This window comes from Quercus lobata, chromosome 8 (assembly GCF_001633185.2).
Source record: "Quercus lobata isolate SW786 chromosome 8, ValleyOak3.0 Primary Assembly, whole genome shotgun sequence".
Classification (NCBI taxonomy): domain Eukaryota; kingdom Viridiplantae; phylum Streptophyta; class Magnoliopsida; order Fagales; family Fagaceae; genus Quercus; species Quercus lobata.
The window spans coordinates 21,512,896-21,527,077 of NC_044911.1; the positions used below are offsets into that span (position 1 = coordinate 21,512,896).

At 33.1% G+C, this 14,182-nt stretch overlaps 1 protein-coding gene across 2 annotated transcripts; it reads right to left on the bottom strand.

Annotated features, from left to right (window-relative positions):
* Positions 1-2,666: 2,666 nt before the first annotated feature.
* Positions 2,667-11,779, bottom strand: LOC115955105 (3-deoxy-manno-octulosonate cytidylyltransferase, mitochondrial). 2 transcript variants are annotated; one of them, XM_031073157.1, is made up of 8 exons: positions 11,392-11,779; positions 7,265-7,310; positions 6,363-6,437; positions 6,157-6,281; positions 4,999-5,138; positions 4,069-4,120; positions 3,832-3,942; positions 2,667-3,115 (listed from the first exon to the last, which is right to left on the bottom strand). In XM_031073157.1, exons 1-8 carry the CDS (start codon positions 11,638-11,640, stop codon positions 3,023-3,025), a joined length of 891 nt encoding a protein of 296 aa, XP_030929017.1. In that variant the 5' UTR covers positions 11,641-11,779; the 3' UTR covers positions 2,667-3,022. The 2 variants fall into 2 exon arrangements, with proteins under 2 accessions (XP_030929017.1, XP_030929016.1); XM_031073156.1 differs by having other exon boundaries at positions 6,363-6,449; positions 11,392-11,778.
* Positions 11,780-14,182: the final 2,403 nt, after the last annotated feature.

Sequence of the window (14,182 nt, forward strand, 5' to 3'; positions counted from 1 at the left end):
AACTTTAAATAAATTAAAAATATATATATATATTACATGATCAATTCAAATTTCATAGTCATGTAGTTATTTCATTTTCTCGGTTACTGTGGTTTAGTGTTTGTGAGCGTACAGTGTGATTTACAGATGGACAATAGATTAAGTTGGTTCCAGTGAAAAGCCTAGACACTGTCTTTCTGTATTGGTAGGACAAAATCACAAAACGTCTTCTGCTAGATGGGCTGCTAAGCGGTATTATTATAACTATCTGTGTTCCATAAGCACACGCAAACATACCTTCAGAATACCAACAGTGGATATCTGTTCGGATTAGGTGGCTCTTTGAGAGAGAGGCTTTGTCTTTTGTATTCATTCCCCCGAGATTGAAGCATGGTTTCATTTGGTGCCGTATTTCACTGATACATCTTACGTTTGGTGCTTGACCAATGACAAGTCTTTTTAATTGTCTCCTCTCAATCAATGTTCTGAATTTGTCTTAGTACACGCTATTCTCATTAAATTATAATTTTCACCCTTAAAATTTAAAGTTTTTTTTTTTTACTCTTTACTTTTTGACATTTTTGTTTTTGACTCATCATGTTTGATTCTGTTTTCATGGTAATTATCCTATTTATTTTTATTAGTAATTTGATTATTAAGTGTCAAATAAATGGATTTCATTAAAAACATGTTATCCGTATAATATCAAATGTAACTTAATCAATAAAAGTAGACAATATGGTCGCCATAAAAAATAAAAAAAATTTGAACATGAATAACTAAAATGAAAATTTATCTAAACAAAAATTTGAAACATAAATGGCCCTAGGTAGCACCATCATAACTCTTGGAGGCAAGAAGTGTTTGAACTTTGAACAATTAGGAAAGGTGTAATTGTGTAAGATGTTCATAAGTAGTAACACTATGGTTAGTCGGATTGGGATCTGGTACAATAGTTAGGGAGCTGTTGCATCATGCAATTCCTCTCAAATGAATTTCACTTTTTCAAAATTATTAACTTCTTTTTTAACTCTTTAACTTTTTTACTTTTTAACTTCCTTGATCCAATAGTTGATATCAAAAGTTAACTTTTTAACTTTTGGTCTGAATCGTTGAGAAGGTATTGCATGGTGCAATAGCCCTAACTATTGTACCAAATCTTAATCCTATTAATCATCTAACTTTCAGTAAATGAAAGCTATTCACTTGTAGTGTTGAATGTATTTAATGACAATGTTAGGAGGTGTCAAGTAGCATTATTTTCACCACCATTACATTTTGAACATAACCCATACAGTGGTGGAGATAGGATTTTGTTCTTGGGGATATTATATATATATATATATATATATATATAATTATTAGAGCATTAATATTGGAAGGTGTAAAAAATTTGTTGCTATTTTAGCAACCAAGACACTAAAAGAGGGCTTTGCCCAGGTATGGGTACTTAAAATTTTTTGCCACTTATAAACAATAAGGTTGTATATATACAATACAATCATATTGTTCATGAGTTGTAAAAATAAAAACACATTTTAATGGAATAGGAGAGGAAGAGAGGAAAAGAGGAAAGAGAGAGATGGGAGAGAAGAGAGAGAATTGATTTGTTTATATTATTTTAATAAGTTGGATGTAAAAACAGAAAATAAGATGTTAAGTTAGTTGTAAAATGAGATGGTAAAAGTAAAATAGATAAAGTATGTTTTAGGAGGTATAATATACACTTTTTGGCAGCCTAATGATCTATGTCTTCTATATTTCCTACTCCTATTGTAGTATAAAACAATTTAAAAGGGCTAAGACATCCTTTAGTATTATGGCACCTCCCTAGGTACTACCTAGAGAAGAGTGGGGTCTCCGGTTCAAGATGGGGGTTGGGGTGGTGTAGATTATTAATATATTTCTAACCAGGACAAAAAATAAATAATAAAAAAACAAAGAAGCAATTTAGGAAACAAATTAGATATTTTTTTATTAAAGTAAATTCGATACATTGTAACCCAATATGTGTACTACAAAAAAAATATATATATATATATATATATTAACAAAATTATTTGCTATTTGTAATGAACAATTATTTAGATACTTAAAAAAAGTACATAAAAAAACAGTATGCAAAAGCTAAACATTTTTATTTAAATTACAATAAGTTATAAAGTGTAATGACTAAAAAGGCATTATTTGCTTTCCCTTTGTTGTTCCAAATAATTGTTAGGATAACTACATGTTCATTCTATCCAATTAAATTAAGTAATCTTTACATACGACTCATCATATGAAAAAAACTTGTGACCATATTTAAATGAATACAAATAACTTTAAACATTTTAAAATTTAATTTAATTTATAAATATACATAAATTTAATTGAGGTTTAGGTGTCATACCTAAGAATTTTTTTTCAAAAAAATTGTAGCGATGATTCCCCACAAGGGCCACAACATTGCAAGAGGGGAAGGTAGTACATGAGCGACCTAATTTCCCTTATCCTTACTTTTAACATTTAATTAATAGACAAATTAGTTAGGATTGAGAAAGAGAATCTCTGAGCACATGCTTGTAAAGACAAGTCATCTAATCAAATCATCAAAGCGAGTAAATAGTTGCAATTCATACCCATCTGAAGTGACCATATTTTCTAAGGAGCATTGGATTTGCTTGCATGCCAAGTGTATCAAATTATTCATTACAAATATTTAACAATTCCTTAATCAATATACCAATTCACAAAACTCAATCACAAGGAAAGTCCCAAAAAAAAAAATCTCATTGACATTTAACTTTAAAATTTAACCTATCTGTCATGGGTGAAACAAGATCTGCAATCTATGACTGAATCACATAGCTCTACAATATGAAGGAAAGTGGCTCATAAATAAATCTATATCCTATTTAACATGATTTTCTCCCCTTTGGACCAAGCATTTCGTACGCTGAAGAATGCCAATGAATACTATTTGAAATGAATCACAATGATAATGGTAATTGTGAGCACATATGAAGTTATGAACTGGAATCCTTGTCATTGTCAGATATATCTAAGACAAGTTCCTTTCACGCATGTAAGATTCTATCTTTTCTACATCTTCTGGAGCGTCAACACCATGAGCCTCATGGTCTACCTTTATCACCTGCAAAAATAGCATTCAGCAAGAAAATCGCATCAACCTCATATGCACCCATTCCCCCATACCAAAATATTTGGAAAATTAAAAAACTACTGAAAAAGAAAAGATTACATAGAAGAGCAAAAAGTAAAGAGAAAGCAAGTTCATTATTGGCAGGCATATCTGCTATTAAGATTAGGTCAGTCCACTGTAGTATAGATTTTATTCAATTGTGGTGACTGCTTCATTTCCATAAGCTGTCCAGAAACCCCTCTATGTTCACTTTTGTAGCCACAAAACCTCTATCTAATGAAGCCAAGAACATTTAGTAATAGATGCTCTTGCTAGTTAAAGCTCCTATATCTCCAATCAGCAATTTTGCATTTATACCAAAGAGAGAGTTTTTGGACACTTGACCCAAAATATAATGCTAAATTAATTTGATCCTTTTGAAACTACTGGACGATGACATTTCCATTTATAAATTTCTGCACCAAATTAACAAAATCCCACATTTAAAATACAGTATGGAGAAATAAAGCCAATTTGGTAGTGAAGGAAAGGAAAACAAGGTTGACAACTCTCCTGTAAGTTCTTTGCTTCAAATAATTGCAATTAAAAGAGAATAAAATGACTTCATTTCCTAAATGATTCCCAACACCAAAAAAATCTTCAAGGAAGCAGTGAGTGGGAAATGAACAAGCTAGTCAAAAGAAAAAAGAATGGTCAAATTTTAATACCTTCATTTTATACCCATTCTCAAGGACTTTAAGCTGTTCCAGATCCTCTTCTAGTTGCAGTGGCGTAGGTTGAAGCTCTGGATATATCTTCAAAAACTTTGAATCATAGCTCTGGCCAGACATAGAAAACAAAGAACTGTGAACCCACAAAGTGAAAAATAGTGTAGGCAATAGAAATTTCGAACGTTGATGCCACCAATAGCTCTAATAAAAGGAAAGAAGAAGCCAATTTGATACCTGAATTCCAAGATGAAGCAAGTATGGAAATTGTGGATTAACTTCTCCTGACCTGTACCAGGTAAGGAGTACACATTCATCAAGTCTTACTGAGCACTAAATAGGTGTAATATTGCAATCACTTATAATATGTGATGGCGCAGTGATTGCATGGATGGAGAAGCAAAATCCTCTTATTTATTTTGATAAATCCTCTTTGAAAGTCTGCTTAAGGCAAAACCCAAGAATAAGTGTCCATTGTAATTAACTAGTTACTAGGGTTTTCTGTTTTATTTAGTTATTCTACTGTCAAAGTTATTATAGTAATTCTACAATAGTTGAGTATGGGCCATAGTTATGGGTCTTGGGGTTTATTTTATATTTTTAATTAATAAGTCAGTCTTAGTTTATGGGTCTTTATGTGTAGGCTTTACTTTACTAGTTAAAGTAGAGGTCCTACCGTACTAGAAGAAGTTAAGAGTAGGGTCTATATAAGTGTCTTACTGTACTCAAACAAGTTAGAGATGATCTATAAAATATTGAGGCTTTTGAGTATTGAGGCACATTGGCTATATTGTTCTTTTTGTTCTCTTCTTTCTCTTCTTTCTTTTCTTCTTTTATTTCTTCCTTGTATTTTTCACAGATACTATGAACTGTTCACAGATATAACCAAAAACATTCTATTATATTTCTTTCCCTTCTCTTTTCAACCATAAATCAAATTTTTACTCTTTTGAACCCTAACCCTTCTAAAAAGTTTCTAAACTCAAAATCCCCATCTCCCAACCCTAAACCCACCACAGGCACACTCATATGCAAAGTTCTCAAATTTTCCTACTCAATATAGTTTCCAGGAAGCAAAATTTTATTAAAAAAAATAACCATGCAAAATCAACATGAAAAGAGAGAGGGTAAAGAAAAATCCCAGTCATACAAAATCCATAAACTCACTTGTTAAACGGAATCAGCCCCCTTGAAAAATAAATGGCATAACCTCTATTATCCACCACACATTTCACTCGATTTGGATCAAACGCATCTTCAGGTTTTAAAGATGTAACTGCAGTGCTAAACACTGCATCTGGTGCTGCCTGTAGCACACAAACAATTCCCACATGACTCAGAGAAATAAACTTAACAATGAGAGATACCCGAAAACAACAACTTTATTTCAACATGACTTAATAGACACAAAATGTAACAGGGCATCATCTATTATGGACGAGATTTTCAAATGAACTTTTAGTACAAACTAAAGGTATATCCGTACAATGCATGGATTAAGTAAAATTATATGTAAATTTAAAATAGTTTACTCACTAATAATAGTAAACCGATAATAAAAATAAAAGAACAAAGTTATCCCAACTCACAGGTGTTCTGATCTGACCCTTGATGAAAGTAGATTTCTTTCTGAGGATGAATTTGGGATTGCATGAAAGAAGTACATTGTGTAAGAATAAAATTAAGTTTTTATTTGAAAAAAAAAATTATGGTAAAAAAATTTAGAATAAATAATGAAATTTATTTTAAATTTCTTAAAATTTTTTGTTGTAAATTTTAATTGAAATAGTATTTTAAACTTCTTGAAACTTTTATGATAGAGTTTCACTTAAGGCAAACTATCTTAACAATTAGAGAGTCACATGGCAAAAGCATTTTCACAACCTATAACATTTATGTTAAATCACATAGCATAAGCAGGAAGTGAAACTAATTTAAAACAATACAGAAGTTATTTAAAAAATTTTGAAACTTTTGGAAACAAAATTTTACTTAAAGTAGTATTTTAACATTTTTGAAAATTTAGTAATAGAGTTTCACATAAAATAAACTCTCTTAATAATTTTAATATATTTATAGTAAGCCACATGACAGAAGCACGTTATATATGACAATCTGAAGTGTTAAACATAAAGGGGTAAAATGACAGACATCCATTTGGCAAAAAAAAAGGGTATCCACTTAGTGCAACTGCAACATATGTAACACAAATTTTGAAATATAATATATGATTTGAACTCAATGAAGGCTGACATGAATTCTCAGTTCCATGAGGTGGCAATAACAATATATGAGCCAAAAGTTGTTCAAGGAATACAAATTTACCTGCAGGGCTTTAACAACCCCATCTATGATCTCAGGTTCAATAAGAGGCTCATCTCCCTGAATATTGACAACAATGTCATATTTCTTTTCAAGCTTCTGAAGAGCTTCATTGCATCGCTCAGTACCTGTAAATTTATCCGACAATATGATCTATTAGAACAGTTATAATATAAAATTTGCAAGAAATTCAAAACCAAGCTGACTACCATTTCGGCAAGATTCTGATGTCATTATGACATGGGCACCAAATCCTCGACAGCATTCTGCAATCTTGTCATCATCCGTGGCCACAACTATACCAAGAAGACATGAAAGAGACATTCAAACACCAAGCAATCAACAGAGAGAGAGAGAGAGTAAAAGTAAAAAAGAAAACTTATGCTGCAAACGTTTTCTCTCAAGATGATGTTCCATATTTTTTTTATAGGTAATGTTCTTTGTATGACCAAAGCCAATTCTGTTTCATTCTAACATGGTATCTATACATATCTCCTCCCCAAGTCCCCCCCCCCCCCCCCCCCCCCCAAAAAAAAAAAAAAAGACTTAGACATACTTGTCCACCAATACTACCCCAGATTTGATGCTCACAACTTTGTCAAAAGCCACAATCCAAAAAGAAAGGTAACATGAGCTGTTCAACAGCAACATTGAGCAACTTCTCACCTAAGAAATTGCGAGAGAGAGGAAATGGTGCACCTCATAGTTTATCCTTTGTTAATCCTCTTCAGATCCCTAGTTACACGAATATTTTAATTCAAATAAAAGGAAATAAGAAAACTATAATGTGATCCACAGCAAGGCAAAGTTCAATACCAGTTCTATGACATGAGATATGCAAGAACAAGTTTAACTCTTAAAGCAAGATTAACCTTCTAGGAAAATCACCAAATTTAGAGCCATTAGGCACACACCTCTGTGCATCACATTAAGATGCCTCAGAATATATGTAAAGAGGACAAATGCAAAGTGGAATTTTAGTTTAAGACTACAGCAAGTGGTCCAGAGTCACCCTCCTCAGGGATGTTCTTTATGAAAACATCACAAAAAGCCAAGAATCTTAGCCATAACAGCATAGCAAATTATGGGAAACTCCAGTGACTAGACATACCAATATGGTCTAAAGTAGCCGCCAGTTTTGCCCTTTCCCATGTTCTCTGTAGAAAGCCAATACATAAGATATCCTCAGTCCATTAAAGATGACATAATCCATTGGAAATTTAGACAAAGGAAAAATTTACAAAAAAAACTTTCAAAGAAAAGAAGAACAATTCCTATACTTAAACATGGGAAAGCAAATCCTTTCAAATTCTATGTATTTCTTAGAAATGTGTAAGGCAGAGTGCTGCAAGTGCAACAGTTTGCATATGTAAATAGAACCTGTTCTGAAGCTTCCAATCAGAACTCAATGAGAGTTCAGAGATGCAGCCATTAAAGATTTATTTGTCTATTCAGGATTTTTTTTATGGGGCCCATGTGTAAAGTTCAATTGAAGTGATAGTCATTTGGTTTTAAGGATCCAATTTTATGTCCTAGGGTTAAAAAGGTTTTTACTTTGGGCTTTTATTTAAAAAGCTATGGTCATCTGTATTCAAACTAATATTTTAATTTCTGCAAACCCTATGATTTAAGGGTATTTTGGTGGTTTAGTTGAGTTTAGAATTTTCTAGTGAATCTAAGATATCTTATATTTCATTTTCTTTGAGCCCAACTTAGTCTTTTATTAGGTATTTTGTTTAATAGTCACATTAGGAGTCCTAATACTACTTGAGTAACAAAACAGGGGTTTTAAATATATTTGTGTTCATGTACTCAAAAGGCTAGATGAAGATGATTATTTATATTGACTTTTTAAGCATTGAGGCATGTTGGCTGTAGTGCCTTCTTTTTCTCCCTTTCTCTTCTCTTCTCTGTCTTCTCTTTCTCATGATCCAAATAACTAGTACTATTCATATAGCCCCAAAACACCATAAAATCTATTTTCCTTCTTCCATGTAACCCCAAATCAAGCTCTTTCTTTTACCTATCAAAAAACCCTACAGCCCCACATACATTCTTCGACCAAATAGCAATCAAATAATTTATCAACCCACCTTTTAACTCCTGACACAGGCCCATAACACTTCCAACAATTCAAAACCCTAAATCTACAAATTCTCCTAACCACCACAAATAAATTTAGACAAATTCCCCCAATTGTTTCTACATCAATTTGATATAAGAGACAAAATTCTACCACAAGTCCTTTGTTGAAATTCTCTTTACCAACATCTTAATGAAATTTCTCATTGAAGATGGTGGTCAACAATGCGGAACTAAATTTAAGGTTTCAGCTTTTACTCAAGATTTTGTCCAAGCAAAATTTTTACCAATTGAATGAAAGAGCGTGTTTCATAGAAGCAAAGCTAGAAGATTTTCTTACTATGCAATAAACTTTGGATAAGCTGCTAGTTGCTAATTTGGAAAAATATCCTGCTAGAACAACAGCTGATCAAGAATTTAGATATTCTAAGTTAGACCCTAGTTTATCCCTATTTTTGTTGGCAAACATTGCACCAGTTACTCTTTCAAAATCTAATGTATACGGCCCTACCAATTTGCTGCCACATAAGCTTTAATTGCATATAGGCTCAATGCCTCAAGGCATGGCAGTAAAGAGAGAAACTCAGCCTTAAGATTAACCGCAGCACATCCAACTTCAAGAACAACCAGGGGAATACATTACACTAAGTTGCACGGACACGGGGATACGGCAACTTTTGAAAAATAAGGACACGACACGGCGGGGACACGGCGGTTAAATAATTAATTATATTTTATATTTCGGCATATTGTTGTATACTGTTTCAGGCTTACCACTATTTTATATACATATATATATATATATATATATATATATATTATTGATAAAAAAAATCCATATAATAAATATTGAAGGTTTTAAAGTTATAAGTATATAATTTTTTTCATCAATCACAATTTATCACATCACAATTGTAACAAAAAGTTGTAAAAAATTTTATAGTCCTATACTTTTTCTAATTTTAGTGACTATGGAATCAAAAGGTTGAAAGTTTCTTTTTTATTACTAGTCACGTGAGGTACACAAAAACAAAACAAAGCAAAAAAAAATGTTAATTAAATTCAAACGGACAAAACAAAAGAGCCTGGAAGGAATATCACGTGGGGCTCACAAACACCACAAAACAAAGAAAATATCTAAAGCCTAAAGACTCTAAAGTCTGAACTCTAAACACAAGTGGATGACAGCCAAGACACAAATAAAGAAGAAGAGGTCGTCAGGTAGACCGAAACCAAAAGAAGAAAAAGAAGAAGATGAGGAAGAAGAAGAGACCGAAATTAAGAAGAAGAAGAGGAGGAAGAAAAGCACGAAACCCAGAAGGAGGTAGGATTTTGATTTTTTATTTTATTTTATTTTATTTTTTTCTAGTCAAAATCTTGTATCGGACGAAATTTTCATTTCGGCCGAAATAGCCAGAATGACCCCAAATATGCCGAAATTTTCTTTTTTTCTTCACTGCTGGCGTGTCAGACGCGTCAGAGCCGAGTTGGCGCCGCGTCGGAGCCGTGTCGGCGCGTGTCGGAGAAACGAAAAAAAAAAAAAAAAAAAAAGAGGACACTCGCCGGACACTGGAATCCGGCTAGTCGTCCCCGTTCCGGTGTCCGACACGTGTCCGACACTGACACGACGCCAAAAATGGCGTGTCCGTGCAACCTAGACATTACAAGGGCAATGGAGATCACAAAAGAGCAAGATGAGCATAAGGTTGCTCATGGAAAAGTCAATACCAAGGAAGATTTGATGTTACTTATTATGGATCAATTCAAGAAGGATTTTAAACGATGAAAAACCTTCCAAGCATTGATTTTATTATTCCAAAGGAATTTAACAATATGGTGGGAAAGAAAGAGTCTTTTTCTAATTATCTTTAAGAATGTGTGCAAGTTTCAAGTTCAACAGTTATGATTCTTCAGCACTACAAAACATTTTTTTGATAAGTAATAATATTTTTTTGAAATTGAATATAACTTATTGTTCATGATGAGGAACACAAAGTATCTTTAAAAATTACAAAAAATAATACCGGAAATTGAAGAGACTCTTGGAACTCAAAAATGGAATTACAATGTGTAAAACCCTATGCATAAGACCAAACAAGCAAGGTACGAATTAACAAGTATTTCAATTGATCAAGAAGTCTCTCAATATTCTCAAAATTTAAGGCTGAATTTGTTTATTTATTTATTTTCCAAATGGGGGAGAATGATGCATATATGAAAGATTGATTTGTTACTACATAGCAAATTTGCCTATTCAAGATTTTTTTTTATGGGCCCAAGTGTGAAATCCAATTAAAGCAAAAAAAAAAGCAAAAGGTCTTGTGGTTTTAAAGATCTAATTAGATACCTATACATGTCCTAAAGCTAAAATAATTTTTAATTTGAGTTTTATTTAAAAATTTATGGTCAATTTTGTATTTAAAGGTGAAATTGTAATATCTGCAATCCCTGCAACTTAAGAATTTTGGTAGACTAGCAAAGTCTAGAATTTTCTAATAGATCCTAAGTATCTTAGATTTTATTTTACTTCAGTTCATGTTTATACTTATTTCTTAGTTTACCAGTCAAACTATGAGTCCTAATACTACTAGTATAAGAAATTGTCTTTATATCTATTTGTGCTCAATGTACTAGAAGATTAGAAGGAATTGATTAATAAAAATATTGAGTGTTTTGAGCATTGAGTCATATTTGCCTTGTGTGTTCTCTCTCTCTCTCTCTCTCTCTCTCTCTCTCTCTCTCTCATGGTACTCCCCTAAACGCTATAAAGTCCTCTCTTTTCCTTCTTCCACACAACCCTAAATCATGTATTTTCCTTCACCTATCAAAATCCTAAAACCCCACATCCTTTCTTCGACCAAATAGCCATCAACTAACTTATCAAACCACCTTTTCTATTCCCAAGACAACCCTATAAATTGTTACCTACAAAGCAAAGCACAGAAACATGATTCTTTTTCATAAATTGTTACCCGCCAGCTACCACTAGTTGCGCTTAAAAAAAAAATTGGTTTATAAATTCAAAATTCTCAAATTCTAAAGAAGTTCGATGTCACACCTTTATTGACTAAATAAAACTATAGAAACCCAAATCAGATCTTGCATTAAAGATATGAAATTTAAAGATAGACATAGAGAAATGAAGTAATTGGGTACCTGAATCATGGGCTTTCCGAGAATATGAACGAGAGGCTTGCCGTGGAACCTGGATGAGGCGAAACGGGCGGGTATGATGCCGACGACCCGACTCCGGAACTTCCCAAATCGACCCAGATAGGCGCGAGCGCCTACCGCCACCGCGATTGCCACTCCGGCGACAATGCCATGCACTATCCAAGCCTTGGTGTTGCTCGAAGACCCATCTGAAGAAGAAGAAGATGATGAACAAACTGACGGGGCAACCATGTTGTTTATGGATCTCTCTCTGTGTCTTTGACTGTGGATCGCTCACACTAAATCTCTAACTTTTTCTTTTCTTTTCTTTTCTTATTTTATGAACTGTCTCTAAGGTAAGGTTGGAAGAAGACTTCGTGTCGTGAGCTTTGTAAAGTTACATTTGTGTATATATATATATTTTGGTGCGAAATCATCATTTTGGTCATTTGTAAAGTTTACGTTTAGTTTAAATATCACTTATTTGGTTGGAAATTGAAAATATTGTAATAAAATAATTTCTAAATGTGTGAATAATGTCATAAAATCTATTTTTAATAAAAGTTTTGTTAAAAAAAGAAGTTTGTGGAAATCATGTTGTTTATGAATCTCTCTCTGTGTCTTTGACTGTAGATCGCTCACTCTAAATCTCTAACTTTTCTTTTCTTTTCTTATTTTACGAACTGTCTCTAAGGTAAGGTTGGAAGAAGACTTCGTGTCGTGAGCTTTGTAAAGTTACATTTGTATAATTTTTATTTTTTTTTTTTTGGTGCGAAATCATCATTTTGGTCATTTGTAAAGTCCATGTTTAGTTTGAATATCACTTATTTTGTTGAAAATTAAAAATATTGTAGTAAAATAATTTTTAAATGTGTGAATAATGCCATGAAATCTATTTTTAATGAAAGTTTTGTTTAAAAAAGAAGTTTGTGGAAATCGTGAATAGCATACGGGACCCATTGGAAAAGTTGAAACATGCTTCTTTAAAAAAATAAAAAAATACAAACGCAGACGCGTAAAAGCTGTATCCAAACATTACCTTAGTCCTAGTTTTTTAAACAGTCAATTTATTCTTGTTAATTTTAACTTACAATCAATTTAGTCCTTACCAATAAATTTTATTAACGAAAAATAATTACGTAGTAAATAGTTCACACAGTTGGCACACATATGGCTAATAAATAAATAAAAAGTCACATCAACATATTCTTGTCAAAAATGGTCATATCATATCATTAAATCATTGACCTAGTTTTATGTTGTAAAATGCAAAAACCATATCACTGTGAAATATGGGAACCTTTATTATTTAATAAGAATGTAAGAATTGGGATTACTCAACAAAGAATTAACGTTGCTTTGCACTTGTGGTTAGAAATTTGTTCATGGGTAGCAATCGAATATTTATGATTGAAGCTATGAGATACCAAGTCAAATGCAACATCAAAAATTAAAACCTTATATCTACTCTATTTTCTTTTTTCTCACCACCCAAATATAAAATTTATCATAAAACTAAAATTCATCACAACCCAAAGCAAACCCAGCAACCCAAATCCATCGCAACCTAGATCCACTATGTCAAGACACATGCTGCACTAGTTGAAAAGAAATCCAGAAAAGCTGCATTAGTTGTAGAATTGTAGAACTTTCCAGAAATGACATGTAGCTTATTATTAGAGATGTAAACTGTATGTAGTTTAGTATAAGGCTAAGAGGTTCAGTTAGTTACACTGGCCAAAATTGGAAATTAACCCTGTTTGCCAAACAATATAATTAGTGGGCACTGTTACAAAACTATATTTTTTTACTAATATCTCGAGTTTGAAAGGCTCGATTTAGGGATTATAAATTGAGTCTCAAAGACTCAGTTTCAGTGTTCTGATCACGTCTGATTTGACATTTTTTTCACGTGGCGTCCACCTAGAAATTGAGTGTCTAAGACTCGATTTATAAGCTGACCCTTTACAAAACAAGTAAAATGTTTTAAGCCTACATCTTCAGCCTCCTTTACACATGTGTCTCGATGCAAAGATCGAAAACTCTACATGAAAGAGGCAATGTCTGTGCATAACACCTTCGTCGCCCTGCACTCTTCTTACGCCACGTATCTCAAGAACACTGACGCTGCCCTCAGCAACTACGTTCACGACGAGGTTTCTCACCACCACCACCACTCGCACTCGGCCCCTTCTTTGTCTGCTGCTTCTCCTCCTCATCCTCCTCCACCGCTCACGATGAGGTTCCAATTCGACTTTTAGGGTCATGGGTTTTTGGATTTTCTTGCAAAGAACCCCGATCAAAAAGCCAAACGGGTCATGAGTTTTGGGGGTTTTATTTTTTTAATCTAGATTTTAGGTGGTTGTTGGGGGTGGATTTGTGCTGAATTGTTGGATTAATGCTCAAATTTGTGGGTTGATAATGGCTAGTCTGTGCTTGTATTTGGTGGTGGTTGGTGGTGGCTGATCTGTGTTTTGTACTCCAAACACTTGAAATCTTTTTTTATAGATATAAATCGAGTCTTTAAGACTGGATTTCCAGGTGGACGCCACGTGGAAAAGTGCTAGCTCAAATCAGATTAGAACATGAAAACCGAGTTTTGAGACTCAATTTATAGGCCCTAAATCGAGTCTTTTAGACTCGAAATGTTAGTGTGAAATATACTTTCAAAACAGTGCCTACTAATTATAGATCAAGAATGAAGAAGCCGTGTCTTGATGCAAAGATCAAAAGCTCTACATGAAAGAGGTAGTGTCTGCATGCAACGCCTTCCCCGCCGCGCACTCTTCTTATG

What these genes read in the sequence shown, in the direction of transcription:
- LOC115955105 (XM_031073156.1), bottom strand. Translation starts at nt 11,640, where the DNA reads ATGGTTGCCCCGTCAGTTTGTTCATCATCTTCTTCTTCTTCAGATGGG. An exon ending in TCGGAAAGCCCATGATTCAG is followed by an intron (nt 7,311 to 11,391) that starts GTACCCAATTAC and finishes GGCTTTCTACAG; the next exon opens with AGAACATGGGAAAGGGCAAA. An exon ending in AGAATGGGTATAAAATGAAG is followed by an intron (nt 3,116 to 3,831) that starts GTATTAAAATTT and finishes CTATTTTTGCAG; the next exon opens with GTGATAAAGGTAGACCATGA.